The sequence below is a fragment of the Podarcis melisellensis genome (genome assembly GCF_964234715.1).
Source record: "Podarcis melisellensis genome assembly, chromosome: 11".
NCBI classification, from domain to species: domain Eukaryota; kingdom Metazoa; phylum Chordata; class Lepidosauria; order Squamata; family Lacertidae; genus Podarcis; species Podarcis melisellensis.
Genome location: NC_138543.1, coordinates 41205347 through 41232467, shown reverse-complemented (window position 1 = coordinate 41232467; position 27121 = coordinate 41205347). Strand labels below are relative to the sequence as shown.

General features: G+C 39.7%; 1 protein-coding gene across 2 annotated transcripts; it reads right to left on the bottom strand.

Moving 5' to 3' along the window:
* Positions 1 to 1053: 1053 nt before the first annotated feature.
* Positions 1054 to 26684, bottom strand: DHX29 (DExH-box helicase 29). 2 transcript variants are annotated; one of them, XM_081929569.1, is made up of 27 exons: positions 26354 to 26684; positions 25022 to 25095; positions 24603 to 24716; positions 23228 to 23357; positions 22371 to 22510; positions 21667 to 21789; positions 20853 to 20979; positions 20213 to 20371; positions 18735 to 18900; positions 17479 to 17602; positions 16555 to 17157; positions 15873 to 16016; positions 15576 to 15752; positions 14961 to 15101; positions 13445 to 13589; positions 12288 to 12408; positions 11487 to 11571; positions 10725 to 10813; positions 8669 to 8797; positions 8044 to 8119; positions 7490 to 7714; positions 6621 to 6757; positions 5951 to 6044; positions 4962 to 5249; positions 3926 to 4057; positions 3421 to 3517; positions 1054 to 2042 (listed from the first exon to the last, which is right to left on the bottom strand). In XM_081929569.1, exons 1-27 carry the CDS (start codon positions 26553 to 26555, stop codon positions 1987 to 1989), a joined length of 4098 nt encoding a protein of 1365 aa, XP_081785695.1. In that variant the 5' UTR covers positions 26556 to 26684; the 3' UTR covers positions 1054 to 1986. The 2 variants fall into 2 exon arrangements, with proteins under 2 accessions (XP_081785695.1, XP_081785696.1); XM_081929570.1 differs by lacking the exons at positions 20213 to 20371; positions 20853 to 20979; positions 21667 to 21789; ... (3 more) ...; positions 25022 to 25095; positions 26354 to 26684 and having other exon boundaries at positions 18739 to 18855.
* Positions 26685 to 27121: the final 437 nt, after the last annotated feature.

The following is a 27121-nucleotide window of genomic DNA, read 5'->3' as shown; positions in this document are numbered from 1 at the left end:
AAAAGCCAATTTTTTAATGAGAAAAAGGAGAAAGCAACTATTACCAGTGCTAGAGACCTTACTTCCCAGTCTATCTTGTGTTCATGCAGAAAAATGATACATTTCTTATATTTTTAGACTGGTTTCTGTCACAAGAGAATTAAAACTTGAAGGTAATAACAAACAGAACCCTGATCTGTTCTTTCCCCTCAGACTCTCGACACTGTTTTTTGAGCTACCTCAGTTCCAAAAACAACAATAAAACTAAAGGGGCAAAGGCAAATCCTCAATATATGTAAAGCACTGACCAAGCACCACAGCTTGTCAGCAACAAACAATTAACTACCATAGCAATAAGAACAAAATAGTATACATATGTAGCTGCAAATGAGTTTCATCGCAACTCTCTGAAAATGAAATGCAGTGCCTTAATTTATCTAGAAAGTCAATCTTTAGTGTTAATAATTGTTAACATCAAGTGTGAACAAAATATATGAACTTCATTTGTTGCATTCCAAACTACATTACAGATCTCAATCATTTCAAGGGTTGGTTCATTAAAAAAACAGGGTTCATCACCAATGGCTTATCCAGATGAGAAAACTGGAAGCTTGAGCTGGTGAAAGGGAAACACGTCACATTTTGCATTCTCTTAAAAGTTTTCCAAAGGCCTTTTTCGTATGGTATATGCAACAAAATATTTTATCCTACTTAAAGCTAATAAATGAAACCGACATCTCAATTTGCAAAATAAGAATAGAAAATTGCACAAGGAGCTCATGCAGCTGTTAATTTTATATGAACATAAATTGCAATCCAGTGTTGAACCTTGATAGATCTGAGTTCACATTGTGGTGACCCTGGGGCAAAGAACTCTCACAACCTTATCAACATCACAGGATTGTTGTGATGATGCAGCAGCAATATAACCCTGTTTATCTTTTACTTTGATCAATCTTAGCAGGAACTTTCCTATATATTTCAATACCGGTCAGATAAATGTAATACATTCATATTTTGTTTCCCAGTTATGCTGTCTGAGCCAAAACAATGATTTGAAAGCTCAGCTGAATATGAGTGGAAAATATTTTATTTGGCTGGATTATAGATTCATTGCTGGTATCTAAAGACTGAACACAGTTCTTGTAGCTTCTTTGCAGTACATTTAAAAAGTGGGGAGAGAAGTCAAATTCTGTAAAGACGAAGGCAAATGGATGCTTAGAAAGAGGAAGACTCTGCAGGAGAGAGGTTCCTCTAAGATTTAGGCTTATTAAAAAGTAATGGTTATTTTATTTTTCCTTATTACATCTTTTCTTCTGAAGAACGTACTTTTAAATTCTTGATGTGCAATGCTAAATATTTATTTGTAAAAGACCTTTAACATTTTTTCTCTCAAGGTTTGGTACATACTCAATTCAGGCACATGATGTCAATGCAAACGAGAGTGGGTTCTAAAGGATTAATGGAACTCCAGAATTAATGGCTTCTACAAATACTGATTTGTAACTTGCTCTCTCAAACTCACTGCATGAGTAATAATCAAAGAACAGCAATTTTGTAAAATATATTGCATCAAATTACCATGATGTAGATAAAAACCCTATTGATAATTATGTAGCACATATACTTTGGCAAAGAAAAATCTCCTGCTCCCCAATTGCATATTCCTAAAGAGAACTAAAACCTATTCCATAAATTCAAATTCTGCTCTTGAAAACACAATCAAGATAAGTTCACACTTTCTGCTTGACATATATCACATTAACACTGAAACCATTTGTGTTGATGCCACAGTTTAAAAACATTCCAACAAGGGCCACCCAATTTTATTGTCATTTTTACAATGCATTCCTATTCTTCACAGAATGACATAGAAAATATATGCAAAGTCCAAGCAGTTTCCACATGATAGTATTATGTTCTCTTACAGTTAGCATGTTCTTTACTTTAGATATAAATTTCTTATTCCAATTATTGTGGTTCTGTAGTTGCAGCCAAATCCTTGTTTCAGGTAGTGTTTTCTGTTTTTATCAGTTCTTTGATGATGTTCAAAATCTTATCATCTGGGGAACAGAATGACAGTAAGTGCCAAAGAATAGAAAATTCAAGCCGCATTTCCCAACCCCATCAAGAATTATAATCATTTATTGTAGATTGTCATGCTGCACCCTGCATGCTTAAAGCAGCACAAAATATCACGAGAGCTGAAATGATAAGGAAGTGAAGTTCAGCCTCTTCAGATCTGGGATATCAATGTACCTGAGGTCGCTTGAGTTTTCTCAAATTAGAACTGTGCACACAGTTAAAGACATGGACCATAGATATAGAGTTCTCAGGTTATGGTTTAAAAACCCATAAATGCCCCTTCTTGTGTTTAAAAGAATAGGTTGGAACATACTCCTGAGAGCTATCATGTTTTTATTTCTAACAGTGAGTTCATCTATTTAATTTTTCTAGCATCAATCACCAAATGCCGCATTTTAAATCCCGCCACACATTGATTCACAACTTGATTCCTATGTTGAGGTATTTGCCTAAAGTAGTTGAGAGATAACCATCTGCAGCGGCCAGTGCTAACAATTTTGTGCATTCAGATTGTTAAGCTATTGTGGTTATTTAGTGTTTGCAATGATGTCCGGTCTCCCTCAGTTTTTGCTCAGAAAGAAAAACTTGCATAAAATTTAGAAAGCGTGCCAAGGAATTTGGACACATTAAGCTGTTGAACATGAAAGAAAGTGAACTGTTGAGAGGCCTTGATATCTGAAGCCATGCTATGCACACACAATGCATTATGTGTGTCTCATGCTAAAATAAACCCATTGTGACTAGGGCAAAATCAGAAATGGCACTGGTGTGCTTGTTACACTGGAAATTTGAGCTGCTAAGTCACTATTCTGCATAATAAAGGTGTGTTTTTTTAAGGTTTATAGTTATCTTGTTTCAGTAAGAGTTTACCATAATCAGTTTTGTATTTTATTTTGGTAACTTATCCACAGAGGACTACTCTACTCATGTTCAACGAAAGACAGTACCAAATTCAAAAATAAGTTCACACTAATGTTTACCTGTATCTCTGTGGCATACAGGCTGCAACGTATTTGTTTCAATAGCTGGACCCTTTCTGAGCACACATTCCTTTGTGTGTATGAAAGATAGGTCCCTTCATTGAAATAAATGTAGGAATCCTTAAAGTCCATGGATGTATGGGGACTCCTGCATCCAAACATAACTGAAATACTGCAATGCACTAGCTTACACCAAGAAAGTGCTCAGAGTTGAAGAAAGGTGTGCAAAATAGTGACCTCCCCGCCCCCAGTGGTATATGATATTTATCCATCATACATAAAATCTAAGAGAATGACGCATATGTTTTGCTATTCCACAAATTTTACATATACTGAGTTCAATATTTTTATGGCTGTGCTGGGGTTGGGGAATTACCTTCAAGTGACATTTTAGGGTTTTCAAGTTTTTGCTTTAAAACAGACTCGATGAGTGCTCTCAGTTGCTTGAAAATCACTGCGATTTTGACAGGAGCCTGGAAAAATGGGAATATTAAATCTTACATTTCCCCTTCGGAACAGTTTGCTAATAATATATCGGATCTTAAAAATGCATTTCCCACATACAGAAATACAAGTTATGTCAGATGTTGTCAGACATAAAACTGCTGTTCAAAACAAACCATGGTTTGCTGGAGTGAGAACAAGTGATGGAACCTTCCCATCCCTCTTTCTTTTGCAGGCCTAGCGTGAGAGAAAACTGATTTGCTATATCAATTTCCTGCCATATCCAAAATCAGGATGATTTTATTTGATTTGTAAAGCAGGTTTATAAGAAGCATTTAAACTGGTTTCCTGGCTCAGACGTAATGGGAAACTGTGTTTTAACAAACTGGAAGTCTTCTCCCAACAAGCTGGGTGGATAAAAGGAGAACTAAACATACCTGAAAATGGATCCAGCCATCAACAGACAAAAGCCGTTCACGATGCAATACTTCTATGTCTCCGCCGAAAAGTAAAATTGGGAAGGGGGAAATCAAAGTAGTTTCTTTCAAGTACACCTTGGCGTATCTTATCTGCATGAAAGCACAAACAATTCAAATAATTATGTTACTTGACTCAACTGCCGCTTCTGATATAGCAGTATATCATTGTTCTGCCACAGGGAATTCTTACACACTACCCTTTGAAAGCATGTTGAACAATTACAGTGGTACCTCGGGTTATGTACGCTTCAGGTTACATACGCTTCAGGTTACAGACGCTGCTAGCCCAGAAATAGTACCTTGGGTTAAGAACTTTGCTTCAGGATGAGAACAGAAATCGTGCTCCGGCGGCAGCAGGAGGCCCCATTATCTAAAGTGGTGCTTCAGGTTAAGAACAGCTTCAGGTTAAGAACAGACCTCCGGAACAAATTAAGTACTTAAACCAAGGTACCACTGTACGCCAAATGCCATGGGTCACAAAGAAAATTTGACAGTGGCAGTTCCCAAACCCTTTTTTCCACGGATCATGTGAAAGTTGATGAAGGTCATGGGCAGACCACTTAATGATTGTTCTGCCTCTTGTGGCAATTCGAAAGCATTACGCTAGAAGCTGTATGTTTTTTAATTGGTTTTTTATTGCTCCTTTTACTTCTTATAGTGTATTTTATTGTATTCAATTTGAATTCCATAAATTTCACACTGCAATAAAATAAGCAATAAAAATACATTTAAAAATCAACACGAATATTTAATGCAGACATGCTGTGGACCACCTGAATGAAGCTTGCAGATCTCTAGTGGTCTGTGGACCATAGTTTGGAAACCACTGTTTTACAAAGTACCATAGATCTAAGATGTTGTAGGTCATGCCCACTTAAACCAAGGCGAGAAATCCTGGTCCTAAATAGCATATCGTTTTCCTAGCACTGCAAGACATCTAACTCAAGATTTGTCGCACCATTTCCTCTGCTTGGCAGAATGTCGCAGATCTTACCTTTTCTTGATATATCAACCACCCATAGGTTTGCAGGTCCCTGTTCACAGAGGAAGGGTGCACTTGGGCTTTACCCTGAGCAGTCTCTGTTATGCAAGCCAGCTTCTCGGTGATATCTACAGACTTGGTGTACATTATCTTCCCCACATTGTCATAAAGCCCAGCAGTCAGCACAGCTTTAAGGAGGACCATTTCTTGCAGCGAAAGGGAGTGTGTCCCTTCATGGTGACAGGAGGGCGCTGCAAATCCTGCTGCCCGCACCACCCTGATAAGCTCTTTTTTAACGTCCTGAAATAGATCCAAATGGCTACATTTTAACAATTCAATCACTATTCAACAACAGATTTTCCAACGACGGCAGCCTACTTTCATTTAGTTTATCAGGTAAACTAGACTTGATTGATGAAGATACTAAAGACATTTACATAAAAGGTGAGAAACATGATTGCATTTCATTTTAGTTTCTAAATATATTAAAAACAGATAATAAAATTTATGATTTCTGCATGGTGTTTCTATTATTAGTTTGGTTATTAGCCTATAAAGTTCAGAGCCCAAATATCACGCATTACTACAGAAATTTAGAGCCTCGGTTGCAAAAGGAGTTCTAAAGCAATCAGAAAGAGACAATGGAGTTTAGCCCCATCTATTTTGCATTATTTGCATGAAAACAGATACCACTTTCTCCAATGACATTTAGGGTTACGGTCATTTTAGTTGCTAGATGAGAACATTAAGACCCAACTCCACTTGAGCTTGTCAATGGTTTTAGCAGTTCTAGTTTTTATCTGTAAGCTGCCTCGAGTCCTATCAGGGAAAAGGGCAGGATAATAATAATAATAATAATAATAATAATAATAATAATAATGATGATGATGATGATGTGTGTGGACATGTGGTGTTCTCCCCACCTTGTGTGTTCATTTAAGCCACTTATAAATCCCTAAACAAGGCTGAAGTGTTTTAAATGGCAAAATTGTTGCTGGTACCTCCAGAGTTAACAGCGAAGTTCTGTTGAGGAAATTTCTCCTGCAGTAAGTCATTTCAGCACGGTATCCTCCTTCATGACGAGCTTTCTTCCATCTAGGCAAAAGAACAACAACCAGCTCTCCTAATTATTATAATATAAAAACTCATGATGCAAGAACACAAAAGAGTCACAGTCAAGGAATATGGGAAGTAGTGCTTCAGAATGGAGCAGGCTTAGTCCTCATGAGGCTGTTTTTGGGGTCCCCCCTTTCCCTTCCCTAAATGTTCTTGTAGCTCTGCAAACTTTTGTGCTTCCTTGATACCTTCCCTCTTTTGTGGGGGTACAGTATTATAGCAGTGCTGCAGTTCCTTGGCTGGAACACCCCCCTTTCCCAGGTTAGCACTATGGCAGCTGCATTTGCAACATAGACCATTTCTGTTGGCACTAAAGGCAGTTTCTTCTGAAACAGAAGACACAGTGAGCAGAGAATTCGGCTGCCATAACACTGTATACTTCGTACTTCCCCAGTTTCAAAAGTGTAGCATAGCACTATGACAGTAATGGAAGGGCAGACTAGTTAAGTTAACCCTAAGCACCTTGTATAGTCTGGATAATAAGTAATAACGAAAGGTTTATCACAGAATGCATTCTTTTGATCAAAATGCTTTAGGAAAGAATACTTGAGTTACCCCAGGTATGCCTGGTAAATTGTTAAGTGGTCTGAGTTTGCCAAAGCCAGAGATGATTTCGCAAGGTCTGCTTCATCTTTTCTTCCAATTGGTGTAGTAAATGGAGATTTTTCTGTCATTACTGCAGCGAGAGTGGCCTGCAAACCATAGTAAGATATGATACATTAAATCCAATAGCAATTACATCTTTATTCCCACCAGTATCTATTTCATTAAGCTTGAATGAAAACAATAACCAAAGTGATGACACCACCACAGACCTCTACTACACAATTCAAAGAATTCAAAGAGCTGGAAGGGACCCTAAGGATCATCTAGTCCACCCCCACCCCCCGGCAATGCAGGAATATGCAGCCGTCTGTTATGGGAATGAATCTTGCTGCCTTGGTGCTATCAGCACCACGCTCTAACCAGCTGAGCTATAATTCGTCAGTGGAAAAATGAAAGCAAGGAGTTAGCATTATATGTGATCACAGATTTCTGAAAGATTTGCAAAGTGAAAGATAATGGCAGATAAAAGCTGCCCAGATCCATCTCGTTCAACCTGTTTTTTAAAAAATGCCAAGTTGGAAATTTCTGAAACCTCCTAAGTAAGGCATGATGAAGACAGCTATTTTCTTTATCCTACCAAACTCTTAATTGACCAATGTTTCAAATATATTATTGAAAAATACATCCTATTTGGGTATTGTTACAAATTTAACTCCAGTTTGCCCTGAAACAGCTAAAGTAGTGTGTATAGACAGACAGATATAGAGATAGATATATGCCTAAGACCATAACAGGTCCTCAATATTAACAATTATTTTGCAAGCACTTGATACTGTCTAAAGTTTAGGAAATAGTCAATGTAATGGCGGTCAACTTACCACTGGTTCCAAGCAGCCAAAAATAGCACCAAATATCAACATTTTACCAATCTTTACATTGACTGGTAATGCTGCAAGATGTTGGCCTAAAGGAGTCAGTTTTGGCTCACTTAATTCACAAGCCCCAATCTTCCGCAGAACGTTCATGGCATTGCCAACTACTTGAGGCTGAGGTGGGTCTAAGGCCTTGGAAAGGAACTCTTCAGGAGATCCAAGATTACATTTCTGTAGATGACCCAAGAGCAAGGAAGAGATCAAGGCATCTAATAGCATCCTATAATGCATCCTATAATAATAAAGTATAGCTTTATGGATATATGTCCCCCACCAAAATACACATTTACTCAAAAATATTCATCTTTACAGTACTTGCATTCATGGGCATGGCAATATGAAACTTCAACATCTGTTCCTGCCCTCTCCCTGCAAATAGGTGCTTAAGACATAAATAAACCTTTCAATTTTTTTCTGCAGGCCTTCAGAAATCAAACCCAGCCTCTTATGCTTTCCCGATAAATCAGACGTATTAATAACTGAAACAGAAAAGCTCATACCATGATGTGAAGGCACAATTCTTCCAAGGGAACCCGCAATATTTCTGGAACAGAGTAGTCTGCAAAACTTTCAAATCTGCCAAAAACACAAAGGAGAGGTGCAGTAAGATGTGGTTCATACTGCCAAATCTGCCATGTGATTATGTACACAGGCATAACACAGTGTTAACTAAGCTGGTGGCCATTTCATTGACTGAGGATATTGGAAAACACAACAATAGGGCAAAGTTAGTTCTAATCAAGATCTGACTAGTTTGGGCTCTGTTAATTCTATCAAACGCCTGTCAATGTCCATTGTAAAACTCATTGTGGGTGAAAGGACCTTTTTCACTTAAGTACTATGAAGAGAAATATTTTGGGGGCAGAATACATGTAGTCATTTAACAGCCAACAGATTATTTGCAATCATTAGGCTTTAAATATATTTAAGTATTATTATTATTATTATTATTATTATTATTATTAGTTCTCATTGTAAAGAGCTTCGGGACTTTTGCTGTGAGAAAAGATGCATAAATTCAATGAACCTAAGCCAATCTCAGTGCTGTACTTTAAATAGATAGTTCTGAGCTAACACAGTACTACTTGCTTAGCGTCTAAATCTTGAAGAGCAAGACAGCCTTACCTATCTCTGGTGTACATTCGGAAGCAAAATCCATCCCTCACGCGACCAGCTCTCCCTTGACGTTGTAGTGCACTAGCTTTACTGACAAATGTCTCTTCCAATGAGCTCATTTGACTGCTTTCGTGGTATCTGGGTTAAAGGGAATGAAACACAAATTTCCGTTAAAGCTTCTGCATTAAAGCCATGTTAAGAACTTTCTCTGCAAGCAGATTCTACAAGGTCTGCTTCACCTTTTATTCTAAGTGGAAGATTTCTACAGTCACATCAAAACAGTTGCAATTACAGATGCCTATTGACCTTCATAGAATCTACCTCAAAATGGAGCATGGTGTTTTAAAATGCATGGCGTGATTTAATTTTCTGGGATGTAAACTCACATTACTGTGAGAAATCGAAGTAGCTTAGAAACTTCTGCCCCTGTGAACAGTGAGGATAACAAGAGCATTGGTCTTTAATTGAAGAGTCCCAAGAGAAAACATCTGAAAGACAATATGATATAGGATGGAGAAGCAGAGACCAGGCAAGCTGGATGGAGGCGGCAGCAGGGAGAGGAAATGTATTTATATATATATATATATATATATATATATATATATATATATATATATATATATATATATTTTAATGGGTCCAATGTAGCAAACTAGGATTTTAAAAATGGTTGGTCCTTAGTTCGAAAATACCTGATGATTGCCCTAGACAACCTCACACTTTAGCTGCAATTGGGTTCAGAAGTACTGGCTGTGGACTCTAGTGTAGGAACATGGCAACTTGTTCAGAATCCTGCAACCTTTTCTTCTACAACCTTAGCATACAAATACAATACTCAGTATTAAAGAGAATAACTTGAAAAGAATTGAGGTGGTTTCTGCTATAGGTTGTTAGAGGACTGAGATTAGAGTTTATAGTGGACAGGATACTGGATTTCACAAAAAAATAGTTCCTTGTTCCTTCCTTAGCACCATCATCTGGGCACCTGTTACCTTCCTCCAGGACCAAGTTTTTTTCTTACCCAATCAGCAAAGAATTTTTTTTACCAAAAAGGGGGGGGGGAGGATTGTATAACAAAAATGAGCCCATGCAAATATCCGTTATGCATGCTAGTTGTAGAGTCTTGATTTTCTTGCAAAACAGCTCCGTATTTCTTACATACAACTCCATGCCACAGAATATGCAACCAGCAAAACAAAAACCACTGCTTTCCCGAGAGACAACTTACTACTGCATGGTTCTGGTTACAAAAATCAAGTCTTGCCACGAAAATAATCGTGCATTTTCCAAGTTACCAATCACTTTTAATCAGATTTATTTATTTACTAAATTTCTAGACTGCCCTTCAAGGATCACAGGGCATTTTAGAATACAAGAACGGAGAAATATATGACATAACAAGCAATAAAAACAATACCCTCCACAAATTTAAAAGGCCATACATTATTTAATTAGCCAAAGGCCTGGGAGAAGAGGAATGCTGCCTAAAGATATGCAACAAAGGCTCCAAGTGAGTCTTTCTGGGGAGAGCATTCCACAAATGGGGAGCCACTGCAGAAAAGGCCCGTTCTCGTGTTGCCTCTCGAGGAATTAAGAGTTTCTTAGGTTAACTGGCACTTTATACTACTTGCTCACATAGTATTAGAAATTGAGATATGAAAGCTAAGAGCTAAATGGCACCTTTAACCTAGGTTATGGGTGCAACAATGGAATGGCTAGGCATACTTTTTTATAACAAGAATACAAAGCTGAAAATGAATGAACCGCAGCTAAAATATTATGTTCATTTTTCAAATGCTCTAGTCGTTCCCCTGCCCACCCCCCTAATATTCTTAAGAGGGTCTCTTCTCTAGCTGTAAGTGGGTAGGCAGAAAAAGGTCCTCCTTTTCTTCCACTCTGTAGTTTTAATCTGAAACCTTAGACACAGTACTGCACCCATAGCACAGAAACTGCTCACGCTAATGAAATTCCCTGTCGCAAAATGCGCCTAGAACAATGGGAGTTTTGAGCACTGTGCTCACATTACAAAAGAACTTCAATACCAATTGTCAACACTGAGTATTACCTATTTTCCTTTGTCCTTCCAGCGTCAATTACAAAAACAACATCAGGTATAGTAATACCTGTTTCAGCAATATTGGTGGCCAAAACAATCTGTAAAAGAAACAAAAAAAAGTTAAGTGTTTCATTGTTAGTGTGCTGCCAAAGTTTTCCATGGTTATTGGGGGGGGGTGTCCTGCATTTTATACATTGGATGGAATGTTAATATTTCATATGAATGTTTTGTCAGAACAGCTAATTTATTTATTATGATGCTTTCAAACTAGGGTCTAGGGACCAGCAAACCATCATGCACTAGAATCTAGGTAAAGCCACTCTGTATTTCATCATGAATCAATATAGATGATCTTCTACATTCTCAGCAATGCAATTTATTCATTTCTGAATACTTTACTAAAGCAGTATGAACACCCACTTTCCATCTCCTGGAGAAACGTTACTTTGCCCAGTAACTATCATCCCTTACTTCTGAAAAGTTATGCATGCCAATTGCCATCAAAGTGTATGCATATTTATTCAGAACCAAGCTCCAGTTTGCCACCTTTGAGAAAGTGATCTTACTTATTACCCACACATTGTGCACAGGCAGACACGATTTTATAGCACAAAAGGGATGCGGGCAACATATGTACAATTTGGCAGCATCAATCATGTTTGGAAAGATGTGAAGTGAAGGCAGTCTGTTACGCCAATAAAGGCAGGAGGAAATATCAAACCGGAACGCAATATGAGACAGACAGAGTGTAGAGAGTTGTATAAACCATACCTTTCTAACACCAAACGGGGGCAACGTAAAGGCAGCTGCTTGGTCTTGGGTGGACAGAACAGAATGCAGTGCTATTAACTGGTGCCTGAAAGGATTGTGTAAAAAACAACAACACTGAATGACACATTGTGTATTTCTAAGACTGCATGCATGCATGTAACAAGTAAACAATGGCCATTATGCTAGTGGACCCATTTTAGCATTAAGACTCAAGAAAGGCTCACATGGCTGGATTTTAGAAAATACGGCTTGAATGCTGCTCCCCTCCAACTGATGGCTTCTTAAAGTTTGGGAAGGCAAAATCCCATGCACATACAGCTTACCATATTTTCAGGCTTATATTTCTTTCAGCACCTTCAACCTTCCTCCAACACACAAAGCCATTGCCCCGACTCATCCAGCACGGTCTGCAGCAGGTGGTGGGAATTTTTGGCCCTCCAGATATCGCTGAACCACAGCTTCTGTAAGGCCTAGCAAGCAAGGGCAATGGCCAGGGATGATGGGAGTTGTAGTTCAACAGTGGCAGCTCAATCTAGACGGCCAAGGGTTCCCCCCACCTGAAGTGAACAACGGTTATTTTTGTCCATTGAATAAATGATAGCAAAGGGGGCTTCTCTGGAGAGGGGAATTCTGGGTCCTGACTTGTGCAGCACTTTAAAAATTATCTATTAAACAAGTGAGGCCCATATTTTCAGCTAGCAAATTCGTTTAGCCTTTCCATAATCTATTTAAAATTACATGCACACAACACCTATTTCCCATGCAAACTGATCAGTGTTTTTCCAAGAATAATTAGTTTACCTCTCCCTTATATTAAACCTTCTGTCAGTTGAAATGAGGTCATGCAACTGTTGAATATGAGCAAGGCCTGGCAGAAAAATCAAGACAGCTCCTTCTACATTTTTGAACTGGGGAGTTCTGTCTATAGAGGAAACAAAATAGAAAACAATTCACATTCAGATTTGTGGGTTTTTTTAAAAAAAGCCAATACTCCATGGTTAGACACCCACTGTTCTACCATTAAGGAAAGCAAACAATTCAACACCATATTTATTTTATTTATTAAATTTATACCCCACCCTTCCCCACCAAAGGAGCCCAGGGTGGCCATTCATACACAGAACAATCTTCTGTATGTTAACTCAGAAGTCACATGGAGTTTAATGAGACTTATGTCCAGATGAGTGTATAGCAGGGGTAGAAGGTCCTTGTTTTTAGCCTGGGGGCCACATGGCAACGGTGGGTGTGGTCAGAGGCAAACATTCCTTTTTATTTAAGAGCATTTGCATACTGCTAAATTGTCAGGACAGTTTACAAGAACCTCTAAGCTGTTTTATCTCTACGTTAGTGGAGGGATGGATGTGGCTGTTCCCTTTGCACAGCAAGCTGTGTTCCTGCATTGCAAAGCCAAGGTTTCTAAGCTACACACACACAAACACGAACGCACACACACCCTCCTTCCATCCAGGCAAGAAAAGGTATTATGGCAGGCAAGTGTCTTCAAGGAGAGCTTGCTGGAGGGTCAGTGAAGAAGTGTGACCAAGGTCAAGAAAGAAACATGTAGAGAGCTGCATTTGACCAACGAGTGTGAGGTTCACCAATCCTGATATATAGGATTCTAGTTGGCATCGGTCTGTCTCAAGATACAATGGTATGCGCCTCAGGGAGTGAAGTCAAACCTGAGAATCACAGCGCCTGCTGTGGCTGCAGAGATCAGTAACTCGTAACTGCAATTTTTGCTGCGTTAGCAGCACCAAAGTGACCCTTCTTGAGTACTGTTGTATGGAGGTCCAGAGAACAAGACCTCCAGATTTGTGTAAGGTTTACTCCTTAGTCTCTTTCCCCTCAAACATGTCCCACAAGGACATGTATAAAGGATAGCAGCCTTAATATATGGCATTAAACATTTTGGTCTGTAACTTTCTAACAGCTTTAAAAAGAATTCCAAAAAGACATACCTAGGAATGCAAGCAACTCCAAGATGAGGTCAAAGTTTATCTTGTAGGGATTCATATAAAAAATGGCTTGACGGGTTCGACTGCTAAATTTTTGGTAGTAAGGTCCTAAATCAATACCTGGTGAAGACTGAACTGGGACATGTTCCTAAGAAAGGGAAGGGGGGTGAGAAAGAACACTGGAAAAGTAAGTTCTGAAATGGGTTAACAAAATGGGTATTTGTTTATAGCTTGTTTTATAATACTGCAACGTGGATGACAAAATCATAAACGTAGAATTGAAAAAATAGTATAATTAATGCTATATTAACTATGATTACTACATAAAACAAATACTTTACCTAGAAACTGAGGTCAAATGACACTGTTCAAAGACATTATTTAATCTATGCTCTATTTAGGAAAGTGGCTTGTCTGTTATCTATGCAACTGGACACTTAGGATAATGCAACCAAATTTTACACAATGATTCCTGAGATCAAGGAGGTTTTGGTCTATGTTTGGATACAGTTGGATGCCATTTTGAATCACAATGGCAGACTGAATCTTTCAAAACTGCACTAATTTTTTTTTGGTTTCTTAGACTTCCCAAGCAATGCCAGGTATAATACTTCTGGTTAAAAACATTTGTGGTAAGTCAAAATGCACAACCTCCAAATTACTTTGATATTCAGGGGTCAGCAAACTTTTTCAGCAGAGGGCCGGTCCACTGTCCCTCAGACCTTGTGGGAGAGGCCAGACTATGTTTTGAAAAAAAAATATGAATGAATTCCTATGCCCCACAAATAACCCAGAGATGCTTTTTAAATAAAAGCACACATTCTATTCATGTAAAAACACCAGGCAGGCCTCACAAATAACCCAGAGATGCATTTTAAATTAAAGGACACATTCTACTCATGTAAAAACATGCTGATTCCCGGACCGTCCGCAGGCCGGATTTAGAAGGCAATTGGGCTGGATCCAGCCCCCAGGCCTTAAGATTGCCTACCCATGATTTAACTCTCCTGATCTGCCTTGGCTTACACAGTGGGTGAAGGACCAATATGCCATTCCACAGATACAATGTGACTGAAACCATTAGTGGTCCCAAAAGACACTTTATTATAAGGGTTTAGTAAGGGAGCCAGTGAGCCAGTGTTGAACAGCTGATAGAATTTTGGACTTGAACTGCTGAAACCTGGATTCAGATCCCTGATGAGTCGTGAATCTCACTGGGTGACTTTGGGCCAATTACTATCCCTCAAATAACCTACCACACAGGATCCTCATGAAGATAAATAGGGGGCAACCTCATGTATGTTTCCCTTTTAAAAGAATATGGGATGCAAGTGTATCAGTAGGATGGTTATCATACACACTCATCCTCTACGTAACAAGTTCAGAGAAGCACATTTTGGGGTTCTTAAAATGCATGTTCAGAATCCACTTTCTAACTGTTCTGCACTGGGTTTTCAGTACGATGTTGAAATACTGTTCATGAAAGGAAATTGAATCCCCTGCGGAGAAAATGTCTCACCTGGTATTTTGTAACTCCTCCTCCTTTGCTAGTAACATTTATTGTTATTTCCTCCTCTTCTTCCAAAAATTTCTGACAGTATTCAGAATCTTTCTCAAGGATAAAACCAGTTTCCTCTATCACATCTTCAACATGGAAAACCTAGAGTTGTGAAAAAATGAATTATGCTTTGAACGTTACTTTAAACAAACTTCAGCAGGGGTTTGAGTATTATGAAAGGAAGGGACCAACTTTTTGTTGTTGTTGTTCAAATAGGTACCTATAAAGGCTGATCTGAAAAATGGATAATTTAAACTTTAGCACAAGGCTCCTCTGTCATGTTGTGCTGTGAAACTATACAAGAGCAGCTCATGTTAAACATTTTCTCCCCTCAAAACATGGGTTTAAGCAAAAATAAATCAAAAATACATTACTTGGTTCAGGTATAAGTTTAAAACGTTATATGGCATTTCATTGAAGGAATAAAAGAAATAAGAACACATGGCTTCCTAGGAAGATTTCTTAAACAAAGAGTCTTTTCAAATAAGGACTCAGGATTATAGCCTCTTGTTGCAAGAATTGGCAAAATTAGATTTTAATAGCACACTCAAGATATGAGTGCAATTGTATATTTACCTCTACAGGATAACTTCTTCCTGAAATTCTTAGTATGGGACAGTGAGTGAAATAGCTGGAGAATTTCTCACTGTCTACCGTGGCACTCATCAAAATTAGATGCAGGTCTGAACGCTTGTGCAAGATCTCTCTTAGGATAATTAGCAAGAAATCTGATTGAACACTTCTTTCATGGACCTTGAAAAAAACAGAATGGAAAGCGAGTTAATGAATGAGACAAAAGCAAGGGCTTTCTATAAAACATGTTGCTTTGCACTGTTCCAGTCTTCTGCAGGTAACTGTGAAAGTGTTGCTAACCTCATCTACTATAACATGAGAGACGTTAGAAAGAAGAACATCTTCTTGCAGCTTTCGAAGAAGAACTCCTGTTGTACAGTAAAGCAATCTAGTGGCCTCGCCTGTTCGGGATTCCATACGGATTTGATAGCCACACATGGAATTCTTAATTTAAAAAGAAAGAAAAACAGATTAGTATACAAAGGGTGAGCCTGTAGGAAACTTATTACTGTCTGGATTTTGTGCTGTATTTTGAATCAAAAGTCTTACTCCTGGAAAAAAATGTAAGGATCTAGTTTTAAAATGATTGCTTTATAGAGTCCACCTATTTGACAAAAACACAGCATTCTTGGGCTTAGTCTCCTTAAACACAAAATAGCCAATGCAAGATGGTTTTTCAGTAGGGTTTGGTTTTTGGTTTACTGTGCTAAATACAGACTCCCAGCTGGTCTATCTATCCTGGTGATGCTTTCTTAAAGGATATGCAATAGCTTCTCTCTGCAGTACTAATCATTTTTGCAAAAGAATACCAGAATATGAACAGCATAGCAGTAGGCCAGTCATTAGGAGAGATGCTTCAAGTAAAATCCACAGCAAGGAGGTGCTCTACTTGAAATCCCTGTGATAAGAGGTCCCATTATAAACTGATAATTTGAAAAGGCCTAAGTCAGAGCACACGGCCACCCTCCCACAGGCAACTTACTCTTCCTCCAGGTCCACTTTCGCAGCCCAGCTCTTCACATACTCTGGTTGCCAAACTCACTGCTGAGATCCTTCGGGGCTGGGTGCAAACAATATTGCACTTATTCAGATTTCGTTCGTTATGCAACAAGTCCTCCAACAAAAAATGTGGAACTTGGGTACTTTTGCCACTGCCTGTTTCGCCAGCCACAACCACAACTCGGTGCTTTTTAAGAGTCTCTATGAGGGCATGTCGGTACCTGAACACAGGTAACTGCTCCCTCTCCTTTAAAAGCCTCTGGTATCTAGGCGTATTCTGCAGTTTCTTAAAGAGGGTCCTAGCAGGTTCCAGGTCATCTGTAACTGGGCTGTCGAGAGAGAGGCCACCAAAGTCCTCTTCAGAAACCAAGTTCTCCCAAGAGTCTTCTGCATCTTCCAATATTTGGGGCTTGCTTTCCAGGGGCTGCTGGGGCTGTTGCTGTTTCAGCTTGTTTAGCAGTTTAGCGATGAACTGGTCACGGGGTTTGTTGGTTTCCATTTTGTTTTCTTCTTCCTTTTTCTTTTCAGTGTCACTCCATTCTAGCCAAACCTCCCTGTATGTGGGAGGAAGTAACTGATGGACTGACTGTGGAAGAGACAAAAAAACAACACTTTAACTAGGGAAAATATGCTCTGGACCTGGTAACAGGACGTTTATTGATGCTGATCCACCGTTTACTGTTTACTGATCCACCAGCCTCCAAAGGTTACATTGTTCATATACATGAGCTACCAAATGGTGAATTGGCAAGTATGAACCAACTCCTGTAAGGTGTACTTCCCTGGGTTCCTTTGGGAGGAAGGGCAGATATAAATCTAGTAAATAATAATAAATGCAACTGAACGATTTTAAATGTTGTCTGCACTAGGAAGAGTTTTCAGAGTTCAATCATATACAAAACCTCACCTGTCCTTTGGTTAACTGGTAAAGTGCTAATGTAGCAGCCAGATGTTGAGCCTGCATGCTGTCCTCCGTAAGGATTGTTGGAATTGCTGTCATTGTTTCATCAGCCGACTTGATAACTCTCACCCTTAAGAAGTTAAATCAAAGTGTATAAATTCATTTTAAGTCATGCAGCAATCATATCTGCTTTGAATAAAGGATGGCTTTCAACTGCAATATTCGAAAAGTTAACCCTTCTACACATTTGGGATTGTAAGTGATACCACAGAGGTACAGTGGTACCTCAGTTTTTGAAAGCCTCCATAGTCAAACGTTTTGGAACTTGAACACTGAAAACCTAGAAGTAAATGCCTCGATTTTCAAACATGCCTCGGAAGTCACAAACAGGAAACGTGGCTTCCATTTTGAGTTTTCCGTATTGAGGCTTCCGTTTTGAAGCTTCCGCCTTCAGTTTTTGGTTTTCAAACATTTTGGAACTCGAACAGACTTCCGGAATGGATTACGTTTGAAAACCGAGGTACCACAGTTACCCCTCATCCCACTTTATACTCCACATAGTCATGTGTTTGTTCTATTGTGTTTCAACAAACATCCATTTAAAAAATAATGATGGGGGGAGGGGTTTCCACTTAGCAACTCCTTCCTAATAAAATCCTATGCTGATGGCTGAGGTGGTGATGTTTAGAATGGTACACTGTTTGTCTCTTCATCTGCCTCCATCAGCAGAATTTCATGCAACTGTGATAGGGCATATATGCGTTAATCCAGCCCATACTTAAAAGAGAGAAAACACCTCCATCAAACTACTTAATCTGTACCAAATGATGACTGGCTGAGGGTAGATAGGAATTAAAATTGAAACTGAAGGGAGGGTGGAATGAACATAGTACTTGGAACACTAACAGAAGCATTCTGTGCTATTTGCTGGGGACTGTGAGAGGCTGCTCAGGATCACCTTTATCAAAAAAAGCATATGCAAAGACTTTGTTCCACACTATGGATTCACTATAGCCTCAGGCAAAAAGTTTTGTCTCTGCCTCAGTTTTTCCAACTGGAAAAAACATTAGCCTTTTTCAAATACTTATTGTATGAATGAGACCAGCGTTAAGTCCATCTGTTTTAAAGATGGGCATTTTATGTGCATTCAGTAGATATATAGCAAAGCATTAGGTATCCATTCATAACCATACTAGAATTAATGGGAAAGGAATTAAAAATTATCAAGCAATGTCAAAAGGAAAGTTAACATCAGTACATACCTACATTTCCAATATCTTCCAGCTGGAACTTTTTCAAAAGATGGGTTTGGGCACTTGGGATAATGTTTTCTGCACCAGTCAATCAAAAACTGTTTGGGAGATTTCCCAGTCCAGCTTCGAGCCGTATAATCAAAATTCCTCACATCCTGAGGTTCTTTCTTTTTCACTAACATCAATCAATAAACCATTCATTATTTTGCACAAGAACACAGAAGTCATTACCAGAATTAAAGGATGAATGATTTAAACACAGAACTATGCGAGTCAGCATTGATTGATTCTTGTGTTACCTGTTCAGTCCCAACCACTAATTCAGACTCCACACAGCTCTTACTATGGTACGATTTCTATACAGCCCCCTGCTAAGCCTCTAAACACATGCATATAGAAGGATCTCCCTTAGCCCAAAGGAAAGGGTGTGGAGAAAGCTTTTACTTGCGGGACAATGCACAGTTAATTCTGAACACAAAACACAGTGATTACCTCCAGCACCACTTCTTAATAATCCTATTAACACTAGGATGCCACATTGTGCAAGAATCCAGATGAATATAAATTGTAGAATCCTGTCCTATATCACATTTATGAAAAACCAGGGCAATCAAATTAAAGCTAGTGACTAGCGTGTATTTAGGGTCTTGTGTGGGAAAGCCAGTGTGGTGTAGTGGTTAAGAGCGGTAGTCTTGTAATCTGGTGAACCGGGTTCGCGTCTCCGCTCCTCCACATGCAGCTGCTGGGTGACCTTGGGCTAGTCACACTTCTCTGAAGTCTCTCAGCCCCACTTACCTCACAAAGTGTTTGTTGTGGGGGAGAAAGGGAAAGGAGTTAACCACTTTGAGACTCCTTAGGGTAGTGATAAAGTGGGATATCAAATCCAAACTCGTTCTTCTAGCTCTTCCTTTCCCAAAGAGGTCAGGACTTGTCTAACCATGTGGAGCTATTATCTACCATACTGGCTTTTGCTTTACTTGAATGTGTGAATTCACATGGATTATTATAATGTGAAACGATATGCAACATGCCTTCCCAAGAAAGGTGCAATTGTTTGAGTCCCATGTTGTTTGTCTTTCAGGAGCAAGGGCAAAGCAATTATGTGTTTTGAGACTAAGCCACTAGAGAAAGTGCTTCAGAATCTTACTACACACTCAAGATCAGGTCTGGTAATCCTTTGAGAACTCCAGATGCCGCCGAACTACAAGTTCTATCAACCCTGGCCATGGTTTCGAAAAGAGTTGCAGTTCAGCAAAATCTGGAGGCCTAAAAGTTTCCCAGATCTGCTCAAGGTAGTAAACCTCCAACAGGCTAAATGACAGGTCTTACAGATGTTGCAGACTTATGTCAGAAAACCTGTTACCTAAGAAAATCACATCATGCCATTTTAGGCATTCTCTTCCTTGCATTTCTACACAAGGATGGTAATTTATTCTAGATAATTCTTGACAAAGGTTTTATATTGTTTTAAACAAACTGCTCCATACCTTTTGGTTCTTCAGGAGGAGCTTGAGGTTTTTCAAGCATGCGCAAATTCAATGCACCACCCATTTCAAGAGGCACAGGAACCTTTTTCTTGTCACTTGGTTGGTTTGTAACTTTTATTGCAGGATTAAACACGGGGTGTTCTTCCAGTCCTGCCATTTCTGCCAAGAAGGAAACGTAAGTTAGGTAAGACCTTTGGCTACCATAGTAGGAAGGATAAAGAGAAGGGAGTGGATTGCATATCTTTAAATGGCTTGGGGGAATATCTTTTTGGGTTGAAGATCAGAAAATTCTCATTCCTATGTGTGTTAGTAATGTTTGAGAAGTGCCAAGTAGGCATGAGACACGGGTCTTGCCAGTCACTTTCTTAAAACTTCCCTATGTGCCTTTATGTAACACAAAAAGGCCAGGCTCTGGATTCTGAACCTGCAAGTATGAGGAAACTTATTTAGCTTTCCTTTGTACCAAGTGGAATGGGAGCAATTGCGCTTTTGCACACACAACTTGATCAATCTCATAAAGGAAATAAAAAAGTCAATTATGTTTGTATAGCACCAACAATAAACATGCTTCTCCACATTCAATACCAATAGTGTATTTTCCCCAACATGCTACAGATAAATGAATTTTGAGTGCTCTTACCTTGTTGAATGCGCCTTATTTTCTCTTGCGCCACCTTCTGTCCTTGCTTGTTTTTGTCTTGCTTGGAAGAACTTGCTTGTTCTTTTGCTTCCACAAGTTTCCCAGCCAAGTGTAAATATCTTTCATTCTGTTCCAGATGAGCTACTTAGTTATTATGCAAGTGCAGATTAAATGGCACACAGTCTACAACAGGAGTGGGGGACAGTTTTGGCTCCATGAGCCGGATTGGCCTCGTAGGGCCAAATCTAACGGTGTCATTATGACAAGACATGATTGACAGCTGGGTGGGGATGCTCACCTGTCAAAATGGCTTCCCCTCCAATCTCAAATGGGAAGAGGAAGAAGGCTTACAAAAGCATTTACAATCTCCACCCCCCTCCACAACACACTAAGATCAGAGTTTCTTCGTGACAATCTCACTCTGATCTTTAATCTCTGCTTATCCCCACAACATCAGCTGAGAAGCGACTTTGCTCTTAGAGCTCTTTTAACTTACGAAGAGTGAAAGATGATGGTAAGCATATTGTACTGCATCAACTCAATAAAGTTGCTCTTAAGCACTCACAGTAGAGTTCTAGAACTATTAAAAGCATTTTCAGTTTTCTTAGGCCTGTGATTATGTAACAAGCTGCTTGATACACATGACAAAGGACTCATACTTGAGTATCTCATATGGGATACTTGAGTAGATGTAAACATACTAAGGTTGCGTTAAAATCAAGAAGTATTTAACCTAACATGGTGCCTGTTAAATTTGAAACTGCCCATGCTTTTTGGTGAGCAGAGATCTATATAAAATGGCTTATAAACTTACTGGATCAAATTTTTCTTCCTCCGAATTTTTCACAGATTCACTGTTCTCCTCGTCACTCTGTTGGTCTGCATACTGCAATATCCATTCCTTCATGCTGATATCCTTGTGTTTTCCTGTGTTTACCTTTGGATAGTGTAAAAATAATTTGATAAGGAGGATATACATGAATTATTCACTCTATAATTAGCCGTTCTCGATATGAGACAGGTGCTCTCTATAAAGAGATAGTCCTACTTTTTTTTATTCTCAATCTATCTATGAATGGAGAGGTTTTCTTTAAAGATCAGCTGATACTGATACACCTGTTTCTACCACTTCAGTCAGCGAAAACAGACCATTGATTAGAGTGAAGCGGTGCAATCCTTGGCATATTTAATTAGAATGAAGTTCCACAGTGTCAAACGGGGATTATTTATTAGTGAGTTTAGGATTGCTAGCCTAAGGGTTTGAGATATCAACAAGTAATAATAAAACCTAAAATATTTTATTAGTTGTAAGGGAACCTCTTGATTTAATTCCTGCAAGATAATTTTTCCCATATATTATTTTAAAACATTCTCACACTACTATTTAGGGCAAAAAAATTCAAAAAAATCAATCAATAAAAAATGAAAATTGACAAGTAGTTTCCTTACTCACTGATTTTGTATTTTTTAAGGCTTCAAAAAACCTTTCATGCAGTTTCTCCATATCCAATAAAGTACCTTTTTTTCATTGTCGTCTTCCTTCTTTTTATTGTTTGGTACCTGAGGAGTCTCACTTCGAGGCAAAGGAGAATGGAATTTTGCTCTAGTTTTCTGTTGTTCTTCCCCAAACTGCTGACTGAAACCTTCAGGCAATGCATCTTTAAAAGAAAAGTTGGAATTTAAATAATGCTTACGGTACAGTCACAATAACTGCTAAAAAAAATTCATGATTGGGCAACTACTGCTATGCTCCAGTACAGAAAAAGGAGTTTAAACCCTCCCATTAATTATTTCCATTGAGTTCTACTCCAATAATAATTTCAACACTAATTGTTTGCTCCCAAAGTAAGTACACTTAGCTCCAATATATATATATTCACTATTCTCCTCCTGCTCATCTCATGAAAACCTTTGTACCTATGCCCTATATTAACTATTTCAACTGAATGAGGGCAAATATATGTTGTCTGAATCTTGAAACTGCCTGTTTTAATATGTGTAACATCTACTTGATTTTTTATTTAGCAGTTAAACTCTGTGCAACACAATAAAGCAGGCTTCCTCAACCTCGGCCCTCCAGATGTTTTTAGGCCTACAACTCCCATGATCCCTAGCTAGCAGGACCACTGGTCAGGGATGATGGGAATTGTAGTCTCAAAACATCTGGAGGGCCGAGGTTGAGGAAGCCTGCAGTAAAGTAATTCCCATGGTAGTTCCAAGTAGTAAGCAAGTAGTAAGTTACTAGCATGAATGCAAGCTTCTATAACTTTCTTAACTAACTGTAAAAGGAGTAATACATAAAGACAGGGAAAGGTCAATTTCAGTTGCAAGCAGCACTCTTAAACTTCAAAGCCAGATTTTTCCTATATATTTACCATCAGAAAGGTTTAAGCACAGCCAGTCTAGTGCAGAATGCAGATCACCACCATACAAAATAGTATTTTTCATAGCTTCTTCAATATCTTCAGTCTTAAAAGAAAATCCTTGCAAAGCCATGTACACATCCTATAAAGAACAGTATGTTAAGGAATCAGAGGTTACTTGCCCCAGCCTTTTTATTTTGGAAACACTTGTAAAAGCAATCTCCATTTACAGTTATTACATAGTTGTTTTATCCCACTGGAAGTGTAGTACTGTTCCCAGTGCGTAGGGCATGAGGAAATCCATGCTCACTGGAAGCTACATGTGTCAATCAGAGTTCCTTGGGATCAGTCACAAAAGTTTTGATAATATGCTAAGTTAACAGTTCAAAGAAGTAGTCAGCTAGTATTGAGATGCTACAGAGGAACCCAACATTAGGGTTACCATATTTCAGAAAGTGAAAATCTGAATACAATTTTTTTTTGGGTGGGGTGGTGGTGATGAGCTTTTTTTTTTTTTAGTTTTGCCCAAAGTTGTTGATCTTTGAAGTTTTGGGTCTATTTTTAAGGAAGTTCTCCAAAATCTAGACTTCTGTTGCCATGTGTCATGATTTTTCTGGACGTTTTAGCTATTTCCACCCAGACACTGTTTCCAACTGCCGTATTCCAGCTATGTCTGGGAAATTCCAGACACATGGCAATGCTACCCCACGTTTTAATTATGGTATAGGGATTGGAGTGAACTGTGAGATCATGTACTCCTTCCCTCACGCCTCTACCCTCAACCACAAATTACCCATACCAGACTTAAGAGTAATGCCAACACAGAGAAACTATGGTTAACATTAACTGTGTTCCCTTCTCAAGCAAGGCCTGCTAGCCAGCTTCAAATTCTGATCAAAAACTGATTTAGAATCTTAGTTTGTATTGTCCATGGTTAAGGTTGGAAATGGTTTGGCAATGTGTGCTTGAGAAAGAAACTGAGTTGAACCACAAATACATTCTTGCATGTATCTTTCAAAATAAAGCAATAGCTCAGTGCATGTAGGGAGTGCCAGGTTCAATGGTCAGCATCTCCAGGTAGGGCTTGGGGGTGTGTGTGTCTACCTAAAACCTGGAGAACTGCTGCCAATTAATGTACATAATACTGAACTAGATAGGTCAATGGCTAAGGCTGGTTTCCTTTTTTCCTTGTTTGCTGATGAACAGTAGGATAGTCAACAAAGTGGAATACAATGAATAAGTCTTCACTATCAATTTCAATGAAGATTTTTTTAAAAAAAGACACATGAAATTATAAAAATAAAACTAACTTGAATTATGATTAAGCCTTTTCAGTGACTCCCCCATTCCCAAACATTTGTTACTATATTTGTTTCTCATATTTCACCTGTAATTTCTTTGCTGTAAGTCTTCTAGAAATCATTCCCTGTTCACCACTTTGTTTCTTGTGCTCATTGATTACACCAATAATTCTTTTTTCCAAGTTACTGTTAATCACTACCTGCGAAGGCAAAAAATAGTTACAACCAGAACAAGTTCTTGCAAACTGTTAGCTGCAAGTGCATTAATAGATGAGCACAAATGCAAGCCCATTGAAACAGAATATACACTGAGGCATGAATTGTTCAGATTACTACATGAAAAGATTGATGCACTAAATATGCATCTATGTAAGGAAATTACTTAATAGCGTGTGATGCTTTAAAGGTGAAGGAATGCTCAATATCACTTATGTACAATATTTTCACTTCAGATTAGTCTAACATAATAAAACATGTGTCTTTCCCTCCTAACAGATGCCCTTACCTTAAGAATAGATTTATCTGCATTTGCGGAAGCACCAGAGTCAGATGATGAACCAAAGCTGTAGGTTTTTGGACCTGTGTAGCCAAACAAAAATTATTTGAGTAATATCATACTGAGGCAAAACTGACAGTCAAAACACTGCTTTCCTGATATAAATAACTGGAATACTTGTTTGTTATCAGTGTACGCCTTTTACATATACTAGACCATGCTGGAGTTAGAGCACAAGCAAGCAATGGCATTGGCAGATATATCACTGACATCATGCCAACAACACATGAATAGTCTAGCAGACATGAAGCTTAAACATGGCTAGAATCACATATGGAAAGCTTACACGGGTAATTACTATAATCGTTATATATTTACACTCCACCTTTTCCACGAATCATTAGAAATCATTAATATAAGTAAAACTAATATATATGATTAAAAACATACAGATAATTATAATAAAAACAGCAAAGCACCAACCCTTTTATTAAAAGCAGTCAGTTCCCCAAAGCCTGTTGGAATAAAAAGGTCTTCACCTGCTGGTGGAAGGATAACAGAGAGGGAGCCAGAATCTGGGAGCATCTACCAAGAAGGCCCTCTTCCATTACCCTACCAAGAGTGCCTGTGTGGGTGGTGGGACAGAGAGAAGGACCTTCCCTAAAGATCTCAAAACCTGGGCAGGTTTGTATGTGGGAATGTGGTATTTCAGATAGCCCGGACCTCGGTGCTGTGCCTGGAGTCAGACCCGTAGCTAGTGGTGCTGTTGTTAAGAAGGGAGCCACCTGCTCCCTAGGACCAGCCTGGATCAACCACCCGACTGCTGTTCTTTGCGCCCTGCTAAAGTTTCTCAGCACTTTTCAGCGGCAGCTCCACCTACAGCTCATGACAGCAATCCAAACACATAAGGGCTTTCAAACATGGCCTTAGCATAAATCAGGTTACAAGAAGCAATACGGTAAGATGATCAGGCTCAAGACCGATCTGGTCCAGCATTTCATCCTCACAGCGGCCAAACAAGCCCTCAGGCGGGACCCAAGCCCCACAGCAATCTCCCCATTTGTGATTCCCAGCAACCAGCCTTCAGAGGCAGTGGAGGGAGAACAGTAGCCATCGCGACTCGTCCCAACCTTCCTTGCAGCCTAGGGAGGCAGCAACGGAAAGCGCTTCACCTGTCGGATTTCTGCCTTACACGAGCAGAGGGGAAGCTTAATGGGCGCCCACTGAAATCCTACACGACACGCAACGCGGGAGTAAATCCTATAGAGACCGATGGGGCTGGCTTCCGAGTAGGCGTGCGGAGATCCCTGCACCCTCTGAAGGCTGTTCCCCCGGCGGTACCTTGCTTCAGGCGCGGGTCCTTGCCAGCGGGGCTCGGGCGGGGCGCCGAGGTTCTCTTGCCGGCAGCTTCGCCGGCGGCTCCGGACTCGGTCGCGCCGGCGCCCACCGCTTTGGCCCGGGCTGCGGCTACCGCGGCGGGATGGACCGCCCCAGCCCCCGCGGCGCCGCTGCCGCCCTTGTGCTTTTTGTTCTTGCCGCCCATGCCTGACGCCCGCGCGCGCCCCTCTCCGCCGCGGAACCCGCACAAAGACCTCGCGCCGGCTCCGCTGGCATCCGGGCTCGGCAAGCCTCCCGCAGGGACAGCCGCTCTGATTGGGCCGCAGGCAGCTACGGGCACGTCCTGAGCTTTCGACTCGTGTTTACGGGCACTTCCGCCCAAAGGCGCACGCCACTTCCTGCCGTTTTCTAAGAGAACTTCCGGTTGCTCTCCTTCCCCCACCTCCCAGCTCCTCTTCCGCTTAAAAAAAACACCCCACCAACAACATGTTTCTGTCTCTACGCTCACAGAGACATAAAAAGTGAAGTATCTGAAGAAGTGTGCATGCACACGAAAGCTCATACCAAGAACTAACTTAGTTGGTCTTTAAGGTGCTACTGGAAGGAATTTTTTTTGTTTTGACTATGGCAGACCAACACGGCTACCTATCTGTAAATAAAAAGTGAAGAGTTGTTGGAAAGTGGTTCTCTGGTTCTCAGCTGGTTTTTAACTGTTTTGTGCAACGTGCCGCAGTTCTTGTAACGTGGTTCTTATTGGGAGCCACACTAGGA

Excerpts from the sequence above, each read along its gene's own strand:
- DHX29 (XM_081929569.1), bottom strand. The coding sequence starts at position 26,555 with ATGGGCGGCAAGAACAAAAAGCACAAGGGCGGCAGCGGCGCCGCGGGG. Across the intron at positions 24,717-25,021 it reads CAGATAAATCTATTCTTAAG|GTAGTGATTAACAGTAACTT; the intron begins GTAAGGGCATCT and ends TTGCCTTCGCAG. Across the intron at positions 17,158-17,478 it reads ACCAGTTAACCAAAGGACAG|TCAGTCCATCAGTTACTTCC; the intron begins GTGAGGTTTTGT and ends TCTCTTCCACAG.